We start from the raw sequence: 26,707 nt of genomic DNA on the forward strand, positions 1-26,707 counted from the left end.
ATTTGTGCCAACATAAAGTTCTATTTCTTTAGGGTAAATATACAAGTGTGTGATTGTTCAGTTGAATGCTAATTGAATGTTTATTTTTATAAGAAACTGCCAAAGTACTTTACAGGGTATTTGTACCATTACACATTCTCATCAGCAATGTGTGAGTGATCCAGTTTCTCTACATTCTCACTAGCATTTGGAGTTGTCACAATTTTTTACTTTAGTCATTCTGATAGGTGTGTAGAGGCATCCTATCATCATAATTTATATTTGTATTTCTCTAATGGCTAATGATGTTCAACTTACTTATTATGTACTTTCTCATTGATGAAATGTTTGTTCATGACTTTTGCCCATTTTCTAATTGAATTTTTTGTTTTCTTTTTGATGAGTTTCAAGTGTTTTTTAAACAAAATATTCTATATATGTGAACTTTGTCAGATATGTGGTTTCCAAATATTTTCTCCCAGTGTGTAGTATCCCTTTTAATTCTCTTAACAGTGTCTTTCTCAGAGAAAGTTTTAATTTTGATGAGGTCTAATTTGTCCATTTTTCCTATGGTTGTGCTTTTGGTGTTGTCTAAGAGTACTTCTCTTAGTCCTAGATCCTGATTATTTTCTTTTATTTTGTTAAATCCTCACCTGAGGGAATTTTTTCATTATTTTTAGAGAGAGAGGAAGGGAGAGAGAGATGTAGAGAGGAAGAAACATTGATATGAGAGACAAACATCAATTGGTTGTCTTCTTGTATGTGCCCTGACAGGGAATCTAAGCTGCAGCCTTTCAGTCTAGAGGATGACGCTCCAACCAAATGAGCCACACTGGCCAGGGCATATTTTATCCTCTTAAAAAAAACAAACAGAGTTTTATGGTCTATAGTATATCTATAATCTGTTGTATAAGGTATATTTTTTGCTATTTCTTGAAAAGGCTGTTCTTTCTCCATTGCCTTACTATATTGAAATGTTAGTCTTAATTAGCCACACCGACCTAGCAAGACTTTTAATGCATTTTTTTCTCATCATAGAGTGATTAAAAATAGAAACAACATTTGATTTTTTTTGTAAGATAATTTATTTTAGGAATCATTTTCCTAAATATGAAATGATTCTTAAATGAATCAAATAGGAAAAAAATTCCTATTTGAGAATGATAATCTTGTCCCTTTGTTTATACATTAAAAAGTAGGCTTTGGTGTGGTTATAGAATTACAAAAACATAGGAAGTTAGGAAAAAACACAGGAAAATGTAGAAATATGTAGAAAAATAAACAAAACATATAGGAAAATGTTAAGAAATGTAGAAAGTTAGAAAAAAGCAAAATGGGAATACCTAGTCCATAGGTTTCAAACAAAGTTTAAAAAACAAAATAAGAAGGAAAGAACTAGAAAAGAACTAGAAAAGGACTTCAGCTGCAACTCCATCATTTTTTTTTTTTTTAACCAGGTTACCTTGGACTGCTTTCCAGTCTGTAAAGGGGATCAACAGTTTCTTCTTCACAGATTTCTTGTGATAAGTAACATCTTACACTTAAAGCTTCCTGCCCAGGTCCTGCAGCACTCCCCTCCAGGCCCCCCGAGAAAGATGGAAGAGAAAGACTCTTTCTCCTGGGAACTTCTCTGTTCTCCTGAGGCCACAGGAGGTTGGCCTTAGAGGCATATGTAGGGAGCTGAGCAGCTGGTGAATGAAGAGCTTGGTTTAGCATGCTGGATGGAGGGATGGGGATGCCAAAATGAGATTCTCACCCCTCCCCCAACACAGCACACCCACCATCCATGAGCTCTGGCTGTACAAAGATCAGTGACGTAAATGATTAGGAAAAGCCTGCTTAGCTTCTTCCTGTTACCACTGTACCTAGGGTGCTCCTTGATGGAGATTAGGGGATGGCAGCTTTGTCAGAGGGACAGACATTTAAATTTCAGCTTTGGTTCAAAGGACCATTTCTAAGAAGAGAGGGAGGAGAAGAAGAAGAGGGACCAGCCTTATCACCCCCACCTGCAAAGCATTCTGTTGCGTGCTTTCCTATGAGTCTGTGCCTTTTCAAGTCACAGGGCTCGCTATTGCTTCTAGTGATTTTCCCTCATCAGAAAGGTGGTGTTCCCCATTAGAAACAGCTCTGGTCCTGGAATCAGATCCAACTTTGCATGTGGCAGCTGGAGAAGGAAAGACATGAATCATGAGGCAAAAAAAAGTTGTTAACCTACTTTCCCAGGTGGAGGGGAGAGCAGACAATGGACAACAGCTGGGCATAGGTAGCTCTCTGCAACAGTGCACACCCAGCTGAGAGGGAGGTGCCATTCTCATGGTTCTTTTGTTTATTCATTTATTTATTCACTTAGCTTGTTATTTGGGAGTTTATTTATTTTTTTAATCTTTCTTTGAGAATCAACTAGCCAACCCAGCCAGCCCTCTAATGAACATCTATTTAGCTTCTCTTCTGTGCCTAGGCCTGGCGACATAGGTGATGAAACATGATTCCTTGTGCTTTAGAGGGGCTGGACTGGGACTGGGCCAGAGTGGCAAGTGCTGGCCCAGACATGCTTCTGGAAAGTGCAGGAGCTCTGCCATATGTGTATCTTTGCAGGCATGGGCCCAGTGTCTGTGACTCTGGCCAGTGCACTGTAGGCCAGGGGTGAAGCTCTGTCAGAGGAGGAAATCTGGTCCCTCTTGTCCCTGGCTGCTCAGCAGCTCCTGGAAGACCTCTGTGAGGGTAAGAGGGTTTGTTTGGGACATTTGAGTTGTGGGCATGGGAGGTGGTGTGGTGAATGTGAAGCTTCCCAAACAAATACATTTCTGGGTGCTGCTTCTAGATCAGTCCAAAGCATTATAATAAGGTAATTGCCATCCACTATGGAGCTTCACTGGGGAGGCAAGTCTGTCTTGGATTCATGGCCTATGGCGGAGTTGAAAGAAAGGCATTGTTTCTGCCTGGTAGTGCAGCTTCCTGGGCATGGCGGCTAGGGAGAGAGTACCTGCGGTGCTATGGCCTCTTCCAGCACTTGGGCAGTCTGGACATAACCAGAGACAAGAGGCCAGGGCAGCCCCTACACTGTCCCCTGCAAGATGCTGCACCAGCTTGTATCCCATTAGGGAGAGAACTCACACAACTCCGTGGTTTAAACAGGGAAGGTTAATATAAAGAATCATTAAACTCCAATAGAAGAGGGACTCTCTTACATGGGAGACTCTACACAGTCCTCTAGGGCTACGGGCAGTCCCAGTGGCAAACAAACTTTGGAAGAAAGCCCCCTTCCCTGGTGCAGATCCAGAGATGTGCCTGCAGCCCATGATGACAGTGAAGTTCGCTGCTCTGTCTGGCCATAGTTGACCTGCGGTCACTGGACAGCAGGGCACAGGCAGTAGCCAATGACCACCTGAGTGGCGTCAGGTGCCAGTGAGCCAGAGCTGCAGAGTTGGTGCAGGTGGGAGGCCTGGAGCCCGCAACATCTATGTAGACAGGGTGACCACACTTGGCAAGACAGAACCCACAGGTGTCCAAGGGACTGGGCATCCTGTGTGGATGTTGGCACAAAGCATCACCAGGTGTCCTCACCCACATGCTGACCCCCAAGAAACAGCTGTGTCTCCCCAGCTACTGAGAAAGTTGTACGTGGTGTTCACTGTAAAGGTAAGATGCTTAAGGGACTGAACAGGTACTAAAAGATGGATTTGTAGCTGAGATATTAAATTGACAACTGCAACGAGCACTGAGTCCCTATATTCAGATGTAAACTCAGAAGTTACGTGTTTGGGAGCTGCCAGACTGCAGTGGACACCCCAACAGGTGCGATCACACATGTGCAGTCTGGGTGAAGCATGGTAACATACAGAGATGAAGGGAGACCGTGCAACTGCATCTTCAGCCCCATCATTTCCTTGATGACATATCTTCACTCCTCTTCCCTACCTTGGAGGTTCTGATGCCCAGAAAACCTGCTGCCAGGGTCTCTGGTCTCATTCCAGAGAACTCGAGCTTATGCCAGTTTCTAAGTGGGCCCAACTTCTCTTTACATTTTTCCTTGAGACTCTTGGGCCACTGAAGAATTTGGATGCAGGTATTGGCCACAGCTGTTACTGTCTTTTGTGACACATGCTCCTGTGCATGCATTCATCACAGCTGAACGTGTTTCATTTCATGTTTGTCCTGGGTCAGCTCACAGTCCACCCCAGAGGGAGTACTGTAAGGCCTCTACTGGCCATAGCCCCCCCAGATGGCCAGCCAAAGAGCGGTTCTGTCTCTACACCCCATCACTGCTTTGGTTTCAGGCTCCTTGGACTATGTGGTCTGCCCCTGGTCAATCTTGCTGTCTGTGTTTGGAAGTCTTTCTTTCCAAGGCCGTATGCTTTCAAGGCCCTTGAACTGCTACAACAACAGAGCAACAACGAACAGCCTGATGCATCTCAGGTAAGGCACGTGGTGTCTATGTGTCCTGACTGGGCCTGTCCTCTGGGAAAGGCCTGGTCATAGGTCATCCCAACTCGCATCTCCCAAGTCAGCCCTGTTGAATTCTGAGGCAGAATGTGTTGAAAGAATGTTATTCCCAGGCTTTCTTGCCATCCATTTATTAGCTCTTAGATGAGAATAAGTCATCATCCCTGTATCCCAATTTCTACACCTGTAAAGTGGGGTTCATATGGCCTAATCTACTAGTTTATTGTGAATATTCATGAAATGTTGGAAAAGCTGTGGCTAAATGGTCTGGCATGCTGGTAGAATTGGCAGCATGTAGCAAAAACCTTAAAAAGGACTCAACAAACCCTTGACTAGGAACTATCCTAGAACATGAGTAAAATTGATTTAGTTACAATGTTTATTTTATTTTATTGACATTACTGATAAACTAGAAACAAGTTAATTTCCAGTGAGACTGAATATGAAACAAGACAGTATTAAAATGAATCTGTACAAACTAATTTAATCACCTTAAAAGAAATTAAATATGTGCACATACAATGTATTCTAATTGTATACACACATGCACATGCACACACACATCTAAAAATGTATACACTGAACTGTCTACAGTGATTATTTCTGGGTAGTGTCAGTGGTGATTTTTGTTTTGCCATAGATATGCTTCTGTTTCTGAATAGCAAAAATTCTACTAGACATTACTTTCAATTTTAAAAGGAAGAATATCTAAGGAGAGAATAATGGAAGGCAGGCACCAATACTGAGCAGGGCACAGTGGGTGTTTAATCGATGAATTCTGTTCCTTTGTCCTTGTCCTTCCATGGGAAAAGTGCAGATCTGGAAATTCTGTTCTTCTCAGGTGCATTCTGGAACAGAGGCTGCTTTTCCTTTGGGCTCAGCAAGTAGGGTCTTGGTGGCTTCCAGGATTAGTTTGTTTTGGCCCATGTGTCTCCAAGTCAGATCACAACAGTGAAAGCACCAGAGCTCCATTTGCCGTGGCTCTAACTTTATCACCTCACCAGCAGTTGCCCTAGCACTACATGTTCCTATACCCTTTCCTTTACTGCCTGGATCCCATGGGTGATTGCCTGGATTCCCTTGTCTAACACAGACTCGGGTGTCTCTCAGGTTCACTCTATTTAGGTGAACTCTATTTATTCACTCTATTTAAACCCACATCATGTTACCTCCTACACTCTGGACTCAGCTAAGATGCCATATCCTGAGCCATGGCTCTGACTCTCTGCTGCCTATTAAAAGGGCCTGCTGATGAAAGGGGAAGCTAGGTTCTATGGTGTGAACCTTAACCAATAGAGAAATAAGAGGTAGGAACAAACTGAGAAGGTAAATTCTCCCTTCTTTTTTTCCTCCTGGACTGTTTTGAGACAGATAAGTCTTTCAAACCTTACAGAGAAGTCCTGAGTGCTAGATGGTTGGCACAATTACCCTCATATCACATCTGCCTTTGTTTTCCTTTCCCTTTTCTTCTTACTCTCATTGCCCTGGGCTTATAGCTCCTGGAAGAAATGTCAGAATTTAATCCTTGCCTCAGGCTCTGCTTTCCACAGAACCTGAGCTGAGACAGATCTTGAATGCTCTTGGGGCCCTTTCTTGTTCATCTCAGAACTCACTGGTGAGGAACAGACATGACCCTCCTGACTATAATCTGGCTCCCACTGAGTGATTTATGAAGGTGTAGTCACTCCCTGCTCAGAGCACCTCTCAGCTGAGCTGAGCTGGAGAAACACATCCTCCTGCCTCCTGCACATGCTCCTCCATGCAGAAGAATGAGGGCTCCAAGAGTTCCATTGCTGAAACTAAGTTCCAAGCTTAGTTCCAAGCTTAGTTCCAAGCTAAGACCTGGGGAGGTATATTGCCAAGGGTCCAGGTCAGGAAGATAAGGTGTGTTAGAACTGAGAGAGTCAGTGTGGGGAGGGACAGAATCCTGAATGAACCAAGCAGAGATTTTTTGTTGGTGGTTTAACTCTCCGGGCCTATGAAACATGGCACATGAGAATGTAGCTTAAGGGGCAGATGCCACTAGTTTCAAAAACCCTGTTCTCTCTCTTACAGTATCTCTACCACTAAGTTCTGTTAATTGCTGTTCTCTTCCATTTATCAGGGGCTCCTCTCTTCATCCAACTTGGCTTGGTTCCTGTGTGGGGTAGAGTGGGCATTTACGAAAGTAGTCTCAGGAGGCACTGTGCCCAGACTCCTCTACTAGCCCTGGACCCTCTTCTGAGGTTAGAATGGTGTACCCTGACTCTTTTCTCAGGCCAAAATTCAGCTCTAACCAGCATACTGAAACATTCCCCTCCTTGCTTGAAGTGTTAATCCCAGGTGCAGGTAGAAGGTATGGACAGGTCTCTCACTACAAGTCACGCATGCCTCCATCACCTCATCCCATGCTCATGGCAGACATCACCAGTGGATCATGGCGTTCTTCCACACGGATCCAGGAGTTGCATTCAAAATCCTTCTCACCACCCTTCTTCAGATAGAGTCTGCCACTAGGCTGGATTTGGGATTGGGGATGACGTCTGCTGTCATTGAGGCACTAGGCCTTGCCTAAGAAACTTTATGATAGAGCCCATGGAATCCAGGTAAATTATCAGATACAGATGCTCTGATGCTGCTCTGGCATCTGCTTTCAGGATTATTTCTCTAGAAATGAGGGTACAGTTTGTGAACTTCCTGGCAGGTGTCTAGTCACATTCATCAGAGGGGTTATTGGCTGGTTTAAGGGTACAATTTTAAGCAAAGTACAGAGTTAATTGGCACATGTGACACTGGACACATGCCCTTGATGTAGAGATGTAAAAACCAAAACCAAACCCATTTGTATTAAACTCGGTGGATTGCTCAAGTAACCGTGCTTTTTTTTCACAAACCAAGTTTTGTTAATTCAATGTCTATCTCCCTTCCAAAGTCCCAAAAGTCATGGCCTTAAAGATAAGATCTTAAGGGGAATATACCTCGTCAGTTATAATAGAAGCCCAATAATAATAATAACAACAATAATAATGATAATGATAAAATATTTATTCAGAGACAAATGTATTTAAAAAGTAAATAAATTTAAAAAAAATAAATAAAATATTTATTCAGGACTTAATATGATCCAGAAACAACATAGCCGAGTGGCTCAGGACAGAAACTCTGGAGACTGGATCATGTTTAGGCTTTAGGTCTTACCTGGACATGTTCCCTAACTGGTCTTTGCTTTAGTTTCCGTCTATGTAAAAGGGGACAATTAAAATACCTCATAGCATTGTGGTGAGAACTAAGTAAATTAATATAAGGAAAAGATTTAGAGCAAGGCTTGGTATAAGTGTTCTCTGCCAAATAATAACAATAATAATTATTATTACCATCTCCAGGTACCTTTTACTCAATCCTCAGGAGTATTCAGGCAGAATAGTCCTTTTAAAGATGAGGAAACTGAGGCTCAGAGGATTCAAATAAAGTTCTCCCATTATACCATATTGCTTTCTGACAACAAATGATGCTTTTAAACCATAGTGTATCATGTACAGATGGCTTTGGCTACAAGAAACATAAAGCCTAAAATACAGTGGCTGGAACCACAGATATAGTTGCTATTATTTGCTTAACAAGAAGTCTCGGGATTGGTCAGCAGCTCAGGAAATGTCATCAAGAATCCAGGCTGTATGTTTCTATTCTATTCTCTTTAGCTGCTTGTTTTTTGTTCTTATACTTTTTGCCTCATGGTCACAAGATGGCTGCTGGGATTCCATGTTTGACATCAGTTCTTCAAAGCAGGAATAGGGAGGAGAGGATGGGAGAAGTCACATGCATTCTCATTGTCAGTAAAGCAAAAGTTTCTCAGAAGCTCCCTAACAAACTTTCCTTCGTCTTTTGCCAAAATTGGGTATCTTGGTCACCGTGACTTTTAGCCACTAGAGCAGAAGGCAGCAAAATTTTAAGAGAGTTGCAGATGGTCATTGGGTTAGCCAGCCAGCAGTGCCTGCCACATGTGGAAATGGAATTGTGTTTTGGACCATAGAATAACAGAGGTGACTAAAATCTAATCATGTGCCTTTTCTCTTGTACAGATGCACATCTATTCTTTAGGAATGACCCTCTACTGGTCAGCAGGGTTTCACATTCCACCAAATCAGGTCTGCAACCAAGATACTCAAAGTCTTCCCAGGTCGTGTCTTTGGATTTACTTAGCATTCTTTTTTCTAGGGCAGGGACTATGTCTACTTAGCTGTGTGCCACCGCTCTGTCCTCCTAGGTTCTAGGAAGACATTGCCAATGGATTACAGAACTGTTCTTTCTGAGTCCAGAGACAACCTCTGAGTCCTACTCATGGCACTATAGACAGCTGCAATTTAGAGCTGGCAAGCAAGATAAGGCTTATTTACCACCTCTGATCAGAGGAAGTAGCAAGCTAGAGGATTTGATGGCTCCTGAAAACACAGATTTATAAAACAGGCTTTAAAGCAGTTCTTGAAGTGAGATGCTTCCCTGAAAAAGGGTTTTGTGCTGAATTGATTTGGGAAAATGCCCCCTACAATATCTTTCTCTAAAAGATTTTTCAGAGTAGCTTATTAAAGCATATAAATTTTTAACTGTATCATAGAATTTCACAAATATTTTGACTATGGAATTTGTATGAGTATGTAAATTTTCATCTGACAATATAAGAAACCAGTGTAACAAGAGCACATGTTGGAGAACTCTTTCCTTCCTCCCTCCCTCCCTCCCTCCCTCCATTCCTTCCTTCCTTCCAACTTCTGTCTCACCCTTCTCTAGTTCAATATTCCAATGCTTCCTTGTGCCGTTTCTAAAACAGGCACCTGCTCATGTCCTTCCTCCTGTGAAATTTTTGTAGCTCCTCACTACGCACAAGATTACATTATACTTTCCAGAAGGGCACATCTGGAGCCCAGAATTGGGTTCCCATCTGTGTTTCTTTTCCCCTCTCTGGTATTCTGCCATAATCAGGGATAGTTTCATGGGCATGTGGCCTGCATAATAGCACAGCGCCCTGCACTTATAAGCACCCTATGCTTGATTTAATGCTCTGTTGTCACTGTGTTGAAATTCTGAATATCTTTGAACAAGGGGCCCTGGACCTGGCCCATAGCTCCTTTCCTTTCAGACATATGCTGACCTTTGCACACACTGTTCCCTCCATTAAGTCTGATGACATTAAGTTCAGCAAAAAATTATTGACCGTGTGCTGACTGCTGAAGATTCCAAAATGAAAAACCCACTGTCCTTATGCTCCTGAAACTCACATTCTAGTAGAAAGGCCCAATGAGACCCACCTAAATAATCTGAGATAAATCACAGGCTGTCTAGTTGGATGTAATTTAAAGGCTGGTTGAGCCCTGGTTTGGTCTGGGTGCTTGGCATAGGTGGAGATCCAATCGGTCAACTGCTTACTTTTCATAAGTATCCCAAGCACATGTGTGGGCTCTGTGTCATAGCTGGTGCGGTGACAATTGCTCTGTATTTGGTGGCCTGAGTGATTATCTTGTGTCCATCCCCAAACTCTCCAGAAGGAGCAGGCCTCTCTCAAGGGGTCGTGAGAACATGTGTTTCTGTTGTCTCCACTGCACACCTGCAGGAACTGTCTGCAGGGCAGCAGCTCTCCAGCTAGCTCATGGCTTGTGCAGTGCCCTGCTCCCCAGCCCCTGCCTCTCCGGGAGCCCCTGCACTCTCTCCTGCTGACCATGTGTGAAGAGCAGCCCGGCAGGCGGCTGCCGCTGCTGTCGGTTCTGGAAGCCTGCTGGGTTCATCGGGAAGAAGGGGCTGCACACCCAGCCTCTGCCAGTGTCCACCTCAGACGGCTGGTTGGCTTGGTTCTAGGCACCATCTCCAAGGTCAGTGTAACTCTCTGCTTTCCACACCAGGAGCCATTAGTTACATGTGGCTGTTGAAATTTAAGTTAGTTAAAATATAGTTAATTGAAGTGAAATAAAATTAAAAATTCAGTTCCTCAGTTTTACCTGTCACATTCAAGTGCTCAGCTACAAGCATCACATGTAACTGGTGATGGCCATTCTACACAGGGCAGATCTAGAGCATTACTGTCAACACAGTTTTATTGGACAGTGCTTGCAAAGACCTTAGGGCAAGCCAAACTCCTCTTGTGGCTAAGACCATGGGGATCTTGGAAAGAGCCTTTTTACATAAAAACAATCATGTTTATAATCCATGAGTCAGTTTGTCTATCAAAATTAAACTCTAAGCCTCTTGTAAGAAAGTCTTCCCTGACCATGCCTACATGGTCCCCCTAGCTCCCCTCCACTGTTTTGTATCTGCAGGGGGTCTTCTTGATGTGCTTATCACATTGTGCCACTTGCTGCATTGTATCCTCCCCAGCACCTAGCAAGGGACCTGGCCCATACTAGTCATTTGACTTGGGCTAGGTTTCCTTGAAGCAAAACCAGAGATGAATTTTTATGAAAATGACTTATTGGAAAAGTGCTCCTGGGAGTGATGGAAGGAGAACAGGAAGGGAGACAAGCCAAGCAAGGAGGTTGTCTCAGGTAGAGACAGCCTCAGGGTGATCCCATGGGGAGCTCTGGAGCAGGAAGTGTACCTGCATAGGGCCCCCTCAAGGCCAGGGCAGAGCTGGGACTAGGTTGAGGCAAGTGAGGTGCCCAAGTTATAAAGATGCAAAGAGGTTAGCATCTTGGAGGAACCAGTGGAGGCTGGGCCACCCTGCACTTATATAGGAGAGAAACTGGAGAACTGAGACCATAACTAATGCAGGAGTCGTGGATAAAGAGAGGGCCGTTGTGGACAAGGGGACACTATCAACAATCAATTAGAAAATGTCTCTCTCATCCTGTTTTCCTCCTTGGATCCCTGCTCTCTTGGCATGTGGACATGTTGCTCCTATTTGTTGAGCCAGATGATTTGGTTGGGAAGGGGTCTATTTGTTTCAAAGACATTAGAGCATGCCATCCTTTGGTGTCTGATTGTCCTGGGATGGATACTGAATTGACCTAGAGCATTTTCATCAGGGAATCATAAGGTAGATTTTGGTCCCTAACTGGACATTCATTGGGGCTGAACTAGGTGGGCTACAATGGGGCATACAGCACACAGTGAGGGTGGGGGAGCCAAATAAGCAAGCGAAGGTGATATAATGGGGTGAAATAGAGGGAGTTGTGAGTATAGAGATGAAGGAAGGTGCTGAGAAGACATTTACATCTGCCTGAGAGCAGAGGTGGAGAGGGCTAGAAGTAGAGAGGGCATAGCTCTGGGTCTTGGAGGCACAGAGGACCTCAACAGGGAGGTCCCAAGCAGTGGAGGGAGAGCTGGGGCAAAAGTATAGATTGCATTAAGTACACAGGTAATGGGGAGGAATTACCTTTAGGGTGTGTGTGAATGATGGGTATAGGGTTTGTCTGGGTGCTAGGGAATGCATTGTTAGGCTCTCACTGTGTGCGACAGACACTGCCACACTGACTCAAACTGAGAGCTTAGTCTGTATGTATCTATATAAATGTCCTCTTCAACCTTGGGATACCAATGTGTGATATACTTGACCTTCAGGTGGAGAGGAGAGTTGTGGAAGAAATCTCCTCTGTGCAGCAGGACAGGAGCTACCTGTTCAGGAATAGGCTACACCAGACGAGCTGTGAGAGTCCAACAGCACGGACCTCAGAGGGTCTGCATCCCTTCAGAGGTGGGTCAATGCCTTGAGCAGTGCCTGGGTGGGCCACTGCAGTCCATTTGCTGCCCTGTGTGGGCCAGATGTCCATGCTGTGGTGCTAGAGAATGCTCGTGCAAACTCAACTCTTCCAGGAAGCCCCTGAAGAGAAGGGGCTGAGCTTAGACCTCCTCTGTGTCCTGAAGAAAGCTTCATCTGGAAGCACAATTTAACAGAGATATTTATATCATGTAAACTTATTGAGCTCTAGTAGTTCAAGTTGGTAAAACAATTTAAAACAAACAACATAGAAGAAAAGTTTCTTTAATTAGTTTCTGGGTAGAGGGAAAGGAAAAATAATTTGTAAAATATTGTGTCTATTGTTGCTCTAGGTGTGTTAAAAGAATGAACTTTAGAATAATCTTTAAATCTGTTTTCTATTTTTCAACTTTTCAACTGAGATTTAAAATAACAAAATTCAATAGTTTTTATTGTCTCTAAAACAAGGTGGTGTTTGCTGTTAGGCTTTATCTTTCCCTTAGAACCTCTGCCAACCCTTTGTCATTTTCATTTTCCATGAAACAGACTCAGAAAGGTTAAGTAATTTTGCCAAGGTCACATAGCCAGTAAGTCAGGATGCTGATGTCCACACTCTAGTCTGCCTGATTCAAGAAAGGAGGGCAGGTGGCCCAGCTTTTTGTCTTTGCTCATGCCTTCCACTATGCTGTTTGGTTAGTTTCAGAGAGAAGCATAGAGATCCAGATTTCTCTGGAGCCCAGTCCAAGCACCTCAGCACATGGGCACTGCAACCTCCCTGTTAACAGGTAAACAGCAAGGTGTACAGGGCTGTGAACTTGGTGTGGGAAATGGGGTAGGGTTGGGGGTGTAACCTACTTCTTTACTCACTACTGATGAGAAGCCTCTTGCTTCTCCAGAAGAAGCTGACCCAATTCTGCTAGTAGGTGCAAAAGCCACATTTATCAGGTACCAAGCCAAGGTGATAAGGGGGCTGGTGGTAGCTATGCTGTCACAGCATCTGTCTCCTCTAGGAACTAAGATCAGGCCTCAGTTATGGAACAACAACGTGCTTCCACGTTCTTGTGATTATCCGTTGCCACATGAAGCTGTGTAATAGCCACAAATCACAGTGGCTGAAAACAATGACTGATTTAGCTTTTAATTCTGTGAGTTGGGAGTTTAGGCTGTGCTCAGGTGGGAGGTTCTTTTGGACTGTGCTGGATACCATTGTGCACCTGTGATCAGCTGCTTCTGGGGGTGGCTGGCTGTTGTCTTGGAGATCCTGGCTCTTTACCAGAAGGCTAGGCCATGACTGTCAGATACAGAGAGAGAAGAGAAGAGAAAAAAAGAGAAAGAAAAGAGAAGAGAAGAGAAGAGAAGAGAAGAGAAGAGAAGAGAAGAGAAGGGGCACAGAACTTTCAGAACTAGTCTTCCACCACTTTTACCTCATTGTATTGGCCAAAGCAAGCCTCAGACCACCCTGGATTCAAGAGGTGGGGAATGGAGTCCACCTACTGATGGGAGGAGGGACAAAGTCATACCACAGCCTTAACTTCTCTAGGCCTCAGCTTCCTCATTTGAAAGTGGATATAGTGCCTCCTCCATAGGTGAAGGGTGAAGATGAAGTGGTGAACACACCCTGGCCCGCTGAACACCTACCTGCAAGTGGCGGGCTTTTAGTAGCTGGAGGCCATTTCCACTGTTAATTGTTCCTCCTCTTTGCCCACTGGCTGGCCAGTGTTCTTCCAGCTGAAGCTCCCCAGGACCTTCAGGAGTGCAGGCAGCCCAGCTCCAGATCCACTGTCTCTGTGGCAGCTCATAGCTCATGGCCAGAAACTCCTTCTCAAAAGGATTTCCTGCAAAGAAAAGGAAAGGTGAGCAAGAGGAAACCGAAGAATTGAGACTCCTAAAGAGGTTTGAATGGGGAATGGTGGGTGGCCAATGTAGCAGCTGAAAATGTGCTGGGTCCTCTTGGGATGCCCGGCTTTCTGGGCTGAGATTTCTAGAATTGAACTAAAAAACTCTGATACCTTCAGTTCAGGGCATTAGATGTTCATTGAATAGCCTTGCTGTAGTAGATGGTGTGTAGGATAGAAAGTTGATGACAATGTCCCTTTGATGTGGCATATGAAACAGCATGCCGCAGTGCTGGAGGAGGGCATCCTGAACCCCGAAACAACGGTGGTGGCCATCTTTCCGTCTCCCATGATGTATGCGGGGCCAACTGAGGTCCAGTGGCATTGCAGAGCACGCATGGTCGCAGGAGCCAACTTTTACATTGTTGGACGAGACCCCGCTGGCGTGCCGCACCCAGAAACAGGGAAGGATCTCTATGAGCCGACTCATGGCGCCAAAGTGCTGACCATGGCCCCTGGCCTGATCACTTTGGAAATAGTTCCCTTTCGAGTCGCAGCGTACAACACAAAAAAGAAGCGTATGGACTACTATGACTCTGAACACCATGAAGACTTTGAATTTATATCAGGAACACGAATGCGCAAACTCGCTCGAGATGGCCAGAAGCCTCCCGACGGTTTCATGGCGCCCAAGGCCTGGGCTGTGCTTTTGCAATACTACAAATCCCCGGAGAAAGCCTAAGCTGCTTGTCAGTCCCTGCGTCTTTGACACTTCATGGAGTAACCAAGGGGACCACATGGCTACTGTTGGCATTTCTTTACGGTGGTGTCTGTCTGGACACTTTTCCTAAAAACACACCATTTTCCCTAACTAGCATCAGTCTTGGTCTGCCTATGAGTTCTGTTTTGAACTAGTGTAACACACTGCTGGTTTTAATGTCTCTCTTCCACTGATTATAGTTAGTATTCCTCTAATACAATTTTAAAATCTTGTCTTTTTATGTTTATGCTTCTGTCTCATGATTTCTCCAAGCTGTTATATTAGTTGTAACCAATAGTATACACACCGAATCTCATTTTTCATCCCTTGAAAAAAGGGAAAAAAAATCCACTAAACAATAAACTCGGCTAGACCTTGTTCTGGGACTTTTATAAAACATGTGTAGCGATTAGATTTCTTTTCTACATTGAAAACATAAACTGTTTCCTTCCTTTTGATCCGCTATTGATTTATTATCTGTTATAATTAAAGTATTCCTGTGATCTGTGTAAGCCCAGAATGAGCTTTCTTTATTCAATAAAATTAAACCTTTTGACTTAAAAAAGAAAAAAAAAAAAAAGAAAGTTGAAGGTGCCAGGTTTCACCGTTCAGGAAGTTGACAGCCAAGAGGGGGAGGTGGCAGAATGAGGTAGGTGATAAGAGAGCTGACAAGGCCCAATGTACTTGGAAGGGACCTTCTAAACTGATGGGAAATGCAGGGGCAAAGATGTGGGTGGGATGGACAGGGAGGAATCTCTGTTCTGGTTGGTACGTAGGGTAAGAGGGTTAAAGTTCCAGCTGATAGAGGGACAGATGACAGTGGCCCCTGCAATGTGCTCATGTCTGTGGGGACCCCCGTCTCCTTGGAGGCAGACTGGTCTCTACTGAAGGACCTGTGCTGGACAGTGAGATTGAGGTGGTCCCAGGATGCACCTTCTACCAGAAGAAGCCCTCAGAGCCACTTCCAATGTTTAGAAAAAAGCAGCCTGTCCTCAAGAGTGACACTGCCATCAGCTGAAAAACTGTTTTAATAACCACACAGCACTGGGGGAATAGCATTCCCTGGAGCTATGACTGGTCCCTTGGTTGGGGGAGGGCAGTTTCCTGAGGAGACTGCCTCCACCAGGCCTACTGTTGAGTATTTGACCCTTTGGTAATGTCAGACCCAGATACCCTGCTGGCTAGTGAGGCCCCGATGACTTTGCATCTGCCTGGATCAATTGTGGTAAGTGCTGGGTTAGACTGGGTAGGGGTAGAGGGTTCTGAGGGAACTGACTAGCTGGGCAGGAGCAGAAGCTGACTGAGATCTCAGCCTGGGAGGGTCCCCAGAGTGCTCATCCTGTCCTCCAGACTCCTACCAAAGCTCTCTACCAAGTCACACTCTTGCTTCATGTCCTTCAGCACTTCTTTTTCCCCTCTAAGGGAGACCTTCTGTAACTCTGGCTAAGTTCTGCTTGTCCTTTCAGACGCAGTTCAGGCTTCATCTTCTTATTCAGTCAGGAAATATTGTTTAAGCACCTAGAAAGTACCAGGCACTGTTCTAGACCCCAAATATGTGATGTGGACCAAACAGAGTCCTCTTTGTCTGGAGCTTATATTCTAGCAGTTACACATTTGTCTATTTTCTGGGGCAGAAAATTTCATCTCCTCTCTCTTGGCTCTGCTGGCCTAGCCCAGGCAGACTACAGACTCCCACAGGGGTTGTAGCCTCTGTGTGGAGAGGCACTGGTACCTGGATTCGGGGTGGTGAGAGGCTTGTCCCTGCTGGGTCACCCACAGAAAGAGCTCTGGTACTGCCAGCTCAGAATGGAGACAGCAGCTGCCATTCTCTTGTGAGGTGTTTTGGAGTGTGTGTGCCTGATTGGGAGGACCCTTTCTGAGCCAGCCCCTGCAGAGGAGGAACGTAGTGGTGGAATATGAAATGGTGGCCACCTTGGGTGTAGGGTGGTAGAGGTTTCAGAGTAGGGAGGGGGAGGGAGAGGCCAGGTAGGGTTTGGGGCACCAGGGAGCAGAAGAGTTAGTAGCCAGAACCCATTGCCAGTGGTGGGGAGTCAGGGCCATTGTGAGCCTAAGCTCCATGTGCTCCTTGAACCACACTCAGAAAACACATGTTCAAAGATATAATTATTAAAATGTCAAGAAGGCAACTATAGAGCAATTAAACCCAAGCACAGGGCCCTTCAAAGCATATGGGATGAGTCCCCTTGCCCCCCACCCCCCGCCTCTCTCTCTATGCCCTCCCCAAGTGGCCCCTGAACCCACATGTTAAATAACTGCTCAGGTGATTCAGGTGTGTAGCAAGGGCAGGAACCATGGTGGCTCAGACTGTGCCATGTGGTTAACTCTGCCTAGGATCTTGCAGAAATCCCACAGGGTCCTCAGATCTGCATTGGCCCCTGTAGTATCCAGAGGATTAGGTGTGGCATGGTCTCAATGGCACTGCATATGTCATTGTCCATCCATGGCTGTCCTCTAAGGAGAATTTCCCTGGGGTGGTCTGGGCCATGTCCCTTGCTAGGCTTTGGAGCAGAGAAAGGAGTGAGTGTCTTACTCTCCAGGCTACACTCAAGGGTCCTGAGCCTGACCTGGAAAGCTCCTAGGAACTTGCAGTGCAGGGATGGAGAGGAAGAGCACTCCAGGCAGTGGGTGGTGTCTCAGAGACACAGACTGATGGGGGAGGGGCAGGGATGGGGCCAGTGGAAGGTGTGCATTCTGGGCTGCTGAGCAGAGGCCATGGTGGTCAGGGTGAGGTTATGGTGGTGAATGAATCTGGAATTAATGTGACACAGGTAGAGAAGCAGAAGGCTGACTCCTACATGTTTTTGGATGGGGGTCTGCTGACCCATTTCTCAATGTGAAGTAATCCCCTTGCTCTAGCCCTCTCTTCACTGGATCCGTGCCAGTTCAAATTCACTCTGCTGTGTTCTGGGGAATCTAGGGGACAGTATAAGGTTGAGTGACACCTCCAGGGGTATATGATTTATTGCTAAAAGCTCTGGGCAGTCCTTTTGGAAGCAGAATCTGAGTGGCAGCTGGGCTTTCAGCAGGGGAGAGGCACCGGTGAGACATTCTTCCCTAGCCTTCCTGGCTCCTGCAGAGTCCAGCAAAAAGTGTGATTGGAATCCAGCTCTGCTGGTTACTAACTGTGCCACCATGAGTAAGTCCCTTACCATCACTGAGTCTCATTTCTCATGTCCTAAATAGTATTATAAACATACTCATTCTTAAGAGTCATATGTCAGTTAAATGAGACAATGTGTATAAAGTGTTTAGCATAGCAGCTAGCCCATGGTGAAGACTCCATGTCTCATAGTTACTGTTACAATTCATATTGTTACTGTTTTCAGACCAAAAAATGGAAATCCTGTTTGACTCTCAGGGACCTCTGTGTGGTACTTCTGAATGGACAGTGTCTGGAGGTGAAATGTGACATCACGTCCGCAGTAGGGGCCGTCTTCAATGCCGTCATGTCCTTCACCAACTTCGGGGAGCTCACCTACTTTGGTTTGACTTACATGAAAGGTAAGTGTCTCCTGTTAGCCCACAGCTGGCCTGGTGCCTCAGGTAACCCAGGCCTCTAGGTATCTGAGCATTATTACTTGTAAAAAAAATTGCAGAGGACTGCAATGAAATCATGCATGTAAGATCTTGTGGGTTTCTGTAATTTGCTGAAATCAAATCTGGTTCATTGATCTCAATGCACTGATAAGCAATTATTAAAAATGTTAAAATGTTAAAAGCATTTCTATCTAGGTGGGAATATAAAATGATATAGCCACTGTGAAAAATAGTATGGTGGTTCCTCAAAAAATTACTTTCCATATGACCTGGCAATTTTCCTTTTGCATACATACCCAAAATAATTGAAAACAGGTTTCTCAGAGATATTTGTACACCCATGTTTGCAGCAGCATTATTCACAGTAGTAGAATGTGGAAGCAACTCAAGTATCCATCAATGAATGAATGGATAAGCACAATGTATGTACATATAATTGAATATTATTCAGCCTTAAAAAAGAAGAAAATTCTGACACATGTTATAACATGGATGAAACTTGAGGATATTGTACTAAGTAAACTAGTTGCAAAAAAGACAAATACTATATGATCTCACTTATATATGTAGGTACCTAGAGTGGTCAAATTAATAGAAACAAAATAGAATGGTGGTTGCCAGGGGCTGGGAGAAGCAGGATGGGGATTTATTGTCTAATGGATATAGAGTTGCAGTTTTGCAAGATGAAAGCATCTGGAGATGAATGGCGGTGATGGTTTCTCAACAGCGTGAACGTACTTAACACTACTGAACTGTACACTTAACTATGGTTAAGATGGTAAATTTTATGTTATGTGTATTTTATCACAATAAAAAATTTTAAAATATTCATCTAATTGTTCAGTACTAATGGGAAGTCAGCACCCTTACCCTAAGTTAAGAATGTGTTCTGAAGATCCAAAGAAAAGGGTTTCTACACTCTTTTCATCTCTGCCCTTCCATTAAGGGACTCTTTATTTCCATCAGCCTCAAATGTCCTTTTGCTGTAGTTGAAGGCCTTTAACCACTGTGTGAAGTAATGGGAAAGGGGCTGAGCTGGGATCATGTGGGCCTTCAGGTTAAATCCTGGCTCCCACAGCCCACCTTGCTAGGTCTCATAATCTTGGTGTTTTCCTCTTCTTCCACCTCCAGTGGGAGAAGCTAATAAGCTTATTGTGGGATAATTCTGTGTGCCACAGGAGTTTAGGAGGGTGGCCTATCTCCCCATAGTTCTCAGCAGACCTGTGGAAGACATCTCTCCCAACTAAAAAGAGCAACCATTACATGTTTTGATGTGATCAATTGATGTTTCCTCAATTTTTAGAAAAATGTGAACAGAGGAATCTTAAGGAAACATTGTATTTTTATTGATCATGCCATGCAATCTAAATAAAACCAGTGAGTTTGCTCTGAGAGTACAACCTAGGGCTTACCCCCTACTGCCTCCTCCCAGACAGGCGCTGGCCCTAAGACCTCTTCCATTCAGACATATGAGAGCTGTTTAGCTGGGGCCTCCTGGGTAAATCACTCAAAAGTGACCACTGAATGGTTTGGCTGTAAACCCACTACAGAGGGTTTGCAAGCCAAACTGAAGCAGGGAACTACCATTCCCTGGGGAGAAGTTACACTGAGGGAAGAGGGAGTTGGTGTGGAGACTCACATTCAGTTGCAAGGAAGCAGGCATGGGGGGCAGGTTTAGATGAGGTTTCTTCAGTATTTTTTTAAAAATGGCATTTCCATCTTTATTTACCAAGATCTGGCACAAGAGCCTCTTGTGCCCCCTCCCTGATGTGGGTAGTAACTATGGTGAAAGTTAATTGACATATGCTTTAGGAAGCTATTTATCAGAATCATTATGTTCACTCGTGTCTTTTTTTGAAGCTGTACATCCCTAAAATGTTTCAAGCATTTACTTTTTGCTTTTATGTTGTTAATTGTTTTCATTAAATTAAACCTTTAATAAATCATTTTGCTAACTGGGAATTAATATATATGCCAAAATAAGACATTGGGCACTGTGTGGTGACTGTTATTTGAACTTCTCTGGACACCCGCTTTCCTCTCCCTATCATGCATATAATATATGCATTTGGAAGGGAAAGCTAATTACCCACTTAAAACCTTTGCCTCCCCAAACCTGGCAAGACTCCTGTGGCCAGGCAACCTGCTATAAGAGCATCTCTGTGCTGAGATGGTGGAGCGTGGAGAAGGCTGTGGGGTAGAGCAGGCCTGGGGCAGATCTGCAGGAGGCCAGGGCACACAGGCTGGGTGGACAGGGGGTCCATTTTCCTCAAAGAGAGCAGGGGTAAAGGCATGGCTGTCAGTGGCTGGGGCTGATTCGACCTCCTTCCCAGAGGTGCTGAGTACAAACTCAACAGGAACTGAAGTCTTAAACTTGGATTGGTGGAGTTTTCAAACTGGCAACATTCAGGTCAAAAGGCAAATGTAGCACCATTTATTCTGTGTCTTGGTCAGCTCAGGCTGCTAAAACAAAAACCCATATACTGGATAGCTTAAACAACAGATATTTACCTTTCACAGTTCTGGAGTCTGGGAAGTTTAAGACTAGAGTTTGTGTATAGTCAGGGTTAGGGATCTCTTCCTGGTTTACAGTCAAATTTTATTTTTAAATCATGTTTATTCTACTACAGTTGTCTTAATTTTTCCCTTTGCCCTCCTCCACCCATCCCACCCCACCCCCTGCTTCCACAGTCAATTCCCACTCTGTCGTCCATGTCCATGGGTCATTCATACATGTCCTTTGTCTAGTCCCTACCCCTTCTTTCCACCATTGTCCTCCTTCCCCATCCCCTCTGGTCACTTTCAGTCTGCTCCATGTTTCCATGCCTGTGGTTTATTTTCTTCATTTATTTTGTTGAATAGATTCCACTTATAGGTGAGATCATATGGTATTTGTCTTTCACCAACTGGCTTATTTCACTTAGCATAATATTCTCCAGTTCTGTCCATGTTGTTGCAAAAGATAGGAGTTCCTTCTTTCTCTTTTTTAAAAAAAAAATTCACATGGATTTTTAAATTTTTTTAATGTCAAGATCCATTATAAAATATTAAAAAATTTAAATCCATTCTAAAGTCTCAGCAATTAAAACAACATGACCCCATCATAGAAATAATCAAGTAGATCAATGAAATATAACGAGCATTCTAGAAACAAACATATATCTAACAATGTAATATGTGATTAAATTGCTATGTCAAATCAATGGGAAAAATAAGCTTTATTCAACAAATAAGGTGCATGGACCACTATTACTTAAAATAAATATAGAGCCCTATTTCACACATTATACAAGAAATATTCAGGTGAGTTAAAAATCAGTACGTAAAGTCTAAGGAGTTTTAGGAGAAAATACAAACTAATATTTTTCTTACCCTGAAGTAAAATATTCAAACCCAGAAGCTATGAAGGAAAATATTGACAAAATGATTATATTAAATATTTAAGACTATATAGTAATATACATATAAACAAAGTTAAAGGACAAGTAATAGAATAGGAAATTATTTGCAACACATCTAAAAAAGGGTTAATAGTTTTTTTTAAGGGAAAAAAATTCTACAAACATTTAATAAAAAAAATGGATAAGGAATACAAAAAAGCCATTTAAAGCTTTTTAAAAATAATAGAAATAGGCAAGAAGTATACAAAAACAGGTTTTGTTTCAACAAATAATAAAGTAATTAAAATAACACATCATTGTCACAATCTGATTAATAAGTATTGAAAATATTGGTAATATCAGGTATTGGCAACTGTGAAAGGAACTGGGTATTCATAGACTCTTTTTCTTCATCTTCTCTTTTTTTATAGCATAGTGGTTAGGCATTTATTTATTTATTTATTTATTTTGTTCCAATAGATTTGTCTTCATTTATCCTCCACCACTCTCCCCTGCCGCATCCACCTCCACCTCCCCACCTCAATCCATCCCCTCCTTGGCTTCATCCATGTGTCCCTCAAACGTGTTCCTTGATCTGACCCTTCCCCTTCTCCTCCCCCCTACGCCCCTCCCTTCCACCCTCCCTCCCTTTCTTCAGTCCCTGTTGGTTTCTCTTTCTTTCTGTGTTGCTAGTCATGTTTTCGTTGCCTGCTTAATTTACTCTCTAGGTTCCACTTATAGGTGAGATCATATGGTATTTGTCTTTTAACCCCTGGCTTATTTCACTTAACATAATTCTCTCCTGTTCCATCCATGCTGTCATGAAGGGTAGTAGCTCTTTCTTTCTTTCTTTCTTTCTGCTGCATAGTATTCCATTGTGTAAATGTACCATAGCTTTTTGATCCACTCATTTACTGATGAGCACTTAGGTTGCTTCCAATATGTCATTAATATTTTAATAGGGATTACGTTGCATCTATAAATTCCTTTGGCTAGTGTGGACATTTTGATAATGATAATTCTTCCAATCCACGAACACAGTATATGCTTGCATTTATTTGTGTCTTCCTTAATTTCTTTCTTCAGTGTTTTATAATTTTCTGTGTACAGGTCTTTTACCTCCTTGGTTAAGTTTATTCCTAAGTACTTTATTTTTCTTGTTGCTATAGAAAAGGGGATTTTTTTCCCCCTGATTCCTTTTTCTGGTATTTCATTGTTGGTGTACAAAAATGCCTTTGATTTCTGAATATTGACTTTGTATCCCACTGTTTTGCCAAATTCACTTATTAGATTGAGTAGTTTTTTGGTGGCGTCTATAGGGTTTTCTGTGTACACTATCATGTCATCTGCAAACAATGATAGTTTTACTTCCTCCTTTCCTATTTGGATGCCTTTTATTTCTTTTTTCTTGTCTGATAACTGTGGCTAGAACTTCAATACTATGTTGAATAGAAGTGGTGAAAGTGGACATCCTTGTTGTGTTCCCGATCTTAGTGGGAAAGCTTTTAGTTTTTGCCCGTCGAGTATAAAGTTGGCTGCAGGCTTTTCATATATGGCCTTTATTATGTTGAGGTATGCCCCCTTTATTCCCACTTTGCTGAGTGTTTTTTATCATAAATGTACCTTATCAAATGGTTTTTTAACATCTATTGATATGATCATGTGATTTTTATCTTTCCTTTTGTTTATGTGATGTATCATGTTTATTTATTTGTAAATATTGAACCATCATTGCATCCCTGGGATGAATCCCACTTGATCATGGTGGATGATCTTTTTAATGTATTGCTGGATGTGGTTTGCAAATATTTTGTTGAGATTTTCAGCATTTATGTTCATCAGTGATACTGGCCTGTAGTTTTCTTCCTTGGTTGTGTCTTTATCTGGTTTTGGGATTAGGAAGACACTGGCCTCATAAAAAGAGTTCAGGAGTCTTCCCTGTTCTTGGATTTTTTGGAATAGCCTGAGAAGGACAGAGGTCAGCTCTTCCTTAAATGTTTCGTAAAATTCTCCTGTGAAACCATCTGGCCCAGGGCTTTTGTGTGCTGGGAGTTTTTTGATTAATGTTTCAATTTCAACAGCTGTTATCGGTCTGTTCAGGCTTTCTGCTTCTTCTTCATTCAGTGTTGGAAGGTTTTACTTTTCTAGAAATTTGTCCATTTCATTTAGGTTTTCAAATTTCCTGGCATATAATTGTTCACAGTAGTTTCTTACAATCCTTTGTATTTCTGTGGTATCAGTTGTTATTTCTCCTCTTTCATTTCTGATATTATTTATTTGGGTCCTCTCCCTTTTTTCCTTGACAAGTCTGGTTAAAGACGTCGATTTTTTTTAAATCTTTTCAAAGAACCAGCTCCTGGATTGGTTGATCCTTTGAATTGTTCTTTTCGTCTCTATGTCATTAAGTTCTGCTCTAATCTTGATTACTTCCTTTCTTCTACTGACTCTGGGCTTTGTTTGTTTTTGTTTTTCAAGTTCTTGAAGCTGGAGCGTTAGGTCATTTATTTGAAATGTTTCTATCTATTTTAGGTAAGCCTGTGTTGCTATGAACTTCCCTCTCAGGACTGCCTTTGCTGTATCCCATAGGTTTTGGACTGTTGTATGTTCATTTTCATTTGTTTCCAGAAACTTTTTTACTTCGTATTTGATCTCATTATTGACCCATTCATTGCTTAATAGTGTTCTATTCAGTCTCCATGAGTTTCACTGTTTTTCAGTTATTTCCATGAAGTTGGTTTCTAGTTTCAAGCCCTTGTGGTCTGAGAAAATGCTTGTTATTATTTCAATTTTTCTGAATTTGTTGAGGTTAGTTTTGTGTCTTATCATGTGATCTATCTTTCAAAATGCCCCATGTATATTTGAAAAGAATGTGTATTTTGCTTTATTTGGGATGAAATGTTCTATATATGTCAGTTAAGTTCATTGATCTAATGCGTCGTTCAGTTCTACAATATCCTTATTGATGTTTTGTTTGGAAGATCTATCAGTTTTTGACAGTGGGGTATTAAAATCCCCTACTATCAGTGCGTTACTGTCTGTAACTTTCTTGAAGTCCTCCAAAATTTTCCTTATATATTTGGGTGCTCCTATGTTTGGTGCATATAGGTTTACAATGTTTATGTCTTGATGGATTCTTCCTTTGAGTATTAAAAGTGTCCTTCAGGGTCTCTTATTATGGCCTTTGTTTTGAAATCTATTTTGTCTGACATAAGTATTGCTATCCCTGCTTTTTTTTTTCTTCCCCATTTGCTTGGAATATTTTTTTCCATCCCTTTACTTTTAGTCTGTGTAAGTCCTTTTTTCTTAAGTGAATCTCTTATAAGCAGCATATGTGTGGGTCATGTTTTTGTATTCATTCAGGTATCCTATGTCTTTAGATTGGGGCATTTATTCCATTTACATTTAAAGTTATTATTGATAGGTACTTATTCATTTTTTTCATTTTGTATCTGTGTTTCTGTCTTTCTCACTCTTTTTCTTCATCTTCTTAAAGCAGTCCCTTTAGCATATCTTGTAGTGCTGGTTTGTGAGGTGAATTCTTTTAGCCTTTTTTTTTTTTTGTCTGGGGAACTCCTTATTTTGTCTTCCATTTCAATTGAGAGTCTTGCTGGGTAGGGCAGTCTTGGTTGCAGGCCTTTGCTTTTCATGACTTGGCATATTTTTGCCATTACCTTTTGGTTTGTCATATTTCTGTTGAGAATTCAGCAGCTAGCTGTTTCAGGGCTCCCTTGTATGTTACTACTCGTATCTCCCTTGCTGCCTTTAGGATTCTCTGTTTGTCTTTGATATTTGCCATTTTAATGATGATGTGTCTTGGAGTGGGCCTCACTGGGCTCCTCTTAAATGGGACTCTCTGTGCTTCTTGGACTTGTGTGACTTTTTCTCTCCTCCAATTAGGGAAGTTTTCCATCATTACTTTTTCAAACAGATTCTCTATCCCCTCCTCATCCTCTTCTCTTTCTGGTATCCCTATTATACAGATATTATTACATTTTAGGTTGTCCTGCATGTCCCTCAATGCTTCTTCTTTCTTTTTGAGTCTTTTTTTCATTTTGTTGCTCTTTCTGGGAGCTTTTTTCTACCTTGTCCTCCAGCTTGCTGATTTGTTCTTCTGCTTCATTGAGCCTGCTTTTGATTCCTTCTACTGTGTTCTTCAATTCAGAAATTGTATTCTTCATTTCCTCTTGTCTCTTATTGAAAGTTTCTATATCCTTTTTATGCTGATGTAGTTTGCAGTAAGTTCCTTGCAGTTTTACTTTAGTTTATGTAATTCTCTCTGAGCTCACTGAGCTCATTGAGCTTCCTTAGAACAGTTGTTTCGGACTCAATATCTGATAGTTTATTTTCCTCTATTTCATTTAGTTCTCTTTGTAGTGATTCCTCCTTTCCCTTTGATTGGGGTGTGTTTCTTTGGTTTCCCATTATTTGTGAGCCTCTTCTTTTTTGCTTTTGCTTCTTAAGTTGATCTGTCTTGATTTCCTGATTTTGCGGTATGAACTTCTTTGGTAGAAGACCACTGTTTTTATTTTCTGGATCTGCCTCTGATGATGTCAGATGTTGACCCTGTCTGACCTTTAGAAGTCTGTTCAAGATTTCCAGGAATCTACTGTCTGTGGCTGTCTCCTTCAGCTGTAAATCTAGTCACTCTGCATTCAACAGGCTGGCTTAGACACTACTGGGTGGGGCGGAGTCCCTCCTGAGGGCAGGGTTATTGAGTCCTCTCAGGCTGCTGCTCCTCAGGATAGTGATCTGCCTGAGCCACATGGCTGCTGCCACATGGGGGAGGAGTCAACACTGGGATCCCGCCAGCTACTCCCTCCATTCTCTCCCCAAAGCCACCATCACCAGTTTCTCCTCAAGTATCTCTAGACCACTCTGTGCCCCCTTTAGCCAGGGATCTACTCTCTGTGGCTGCCACTCTGTACTCAGCAGTCGGGCTTTAACCCTACTGGGCCAGGGTCAAGTCCTTCTTTGGGGCTGGGCTATTGTGTCCTCTCATGGTGTTGCCCCTTAAGTGAGTGGTCTGCCTGAGCAAGATGGCTGCTGCCATATGAGGGAGGAGATAGCACTGGGATCTCACCTGCTACTTTCT

At 42.8% G+C, this 26,707-nt stretch overlaps 1 protein-coding gene across 1 annotated transcript in view; it reads left to right on the forward strand.

Moving 5' to 3' along the window:
• Window positions 1-2,576: 2,576 nt before the first annotated feature.
• FRMPD2 (FERM and PDZ domain containing 2) overlaps window positions 2,577-26,707 on the forward strand; it is a 97,858-nt gene continuing 73,727 nt past the window's right edge. Inside the window, 11 exon segments of the mRNA XM_054572394.1 lie at window positions 2,577-2,700; window positions 4,257-4,331; window positions 4,334-4,395; window positions 8,481-8,546; window positions 10,071-10,262; window positions 11,947-12,079; window positions 12,780-12,867; window positions 13,800-13,935; window positions 14,198-14,594; window positions 15,841-15,902; window positions 18,025-18,199. Of these exon segments, the coding sequence (XP_054428369.1) occupies window positions 2,577-2,700; window positions 4,257-4,331; window positions 4,334-4,395; window positions 8,481-8,546; window positions 10,071-10,262; window positions 11,947-12,079; window positions 12,780-12,867; window positions 13,800-13,935; window positions 14,198-14,594; window positions 15,841-15,902; window positions 18,025-18,199 (1,510 nt within the window).

Source organism: Pteronotus mesoamericanus, unplaced genomic scaffold (genome assembly GCF_021234165.1).
Source record: "Pteronotus mesoamericanus isolate MK-2021 breed Mesoamerican mustached bat unplaced genomic scaffold, CSHL_Meso_final contig_230, whole genome shotgun sequence".
Lineage (NCBI taxonomy): Eukaryota > Metazoa > Chordata > Mammalia > Chiroptera > Mormoopidae > Pteronotus > Pteronotus mesoamericanus.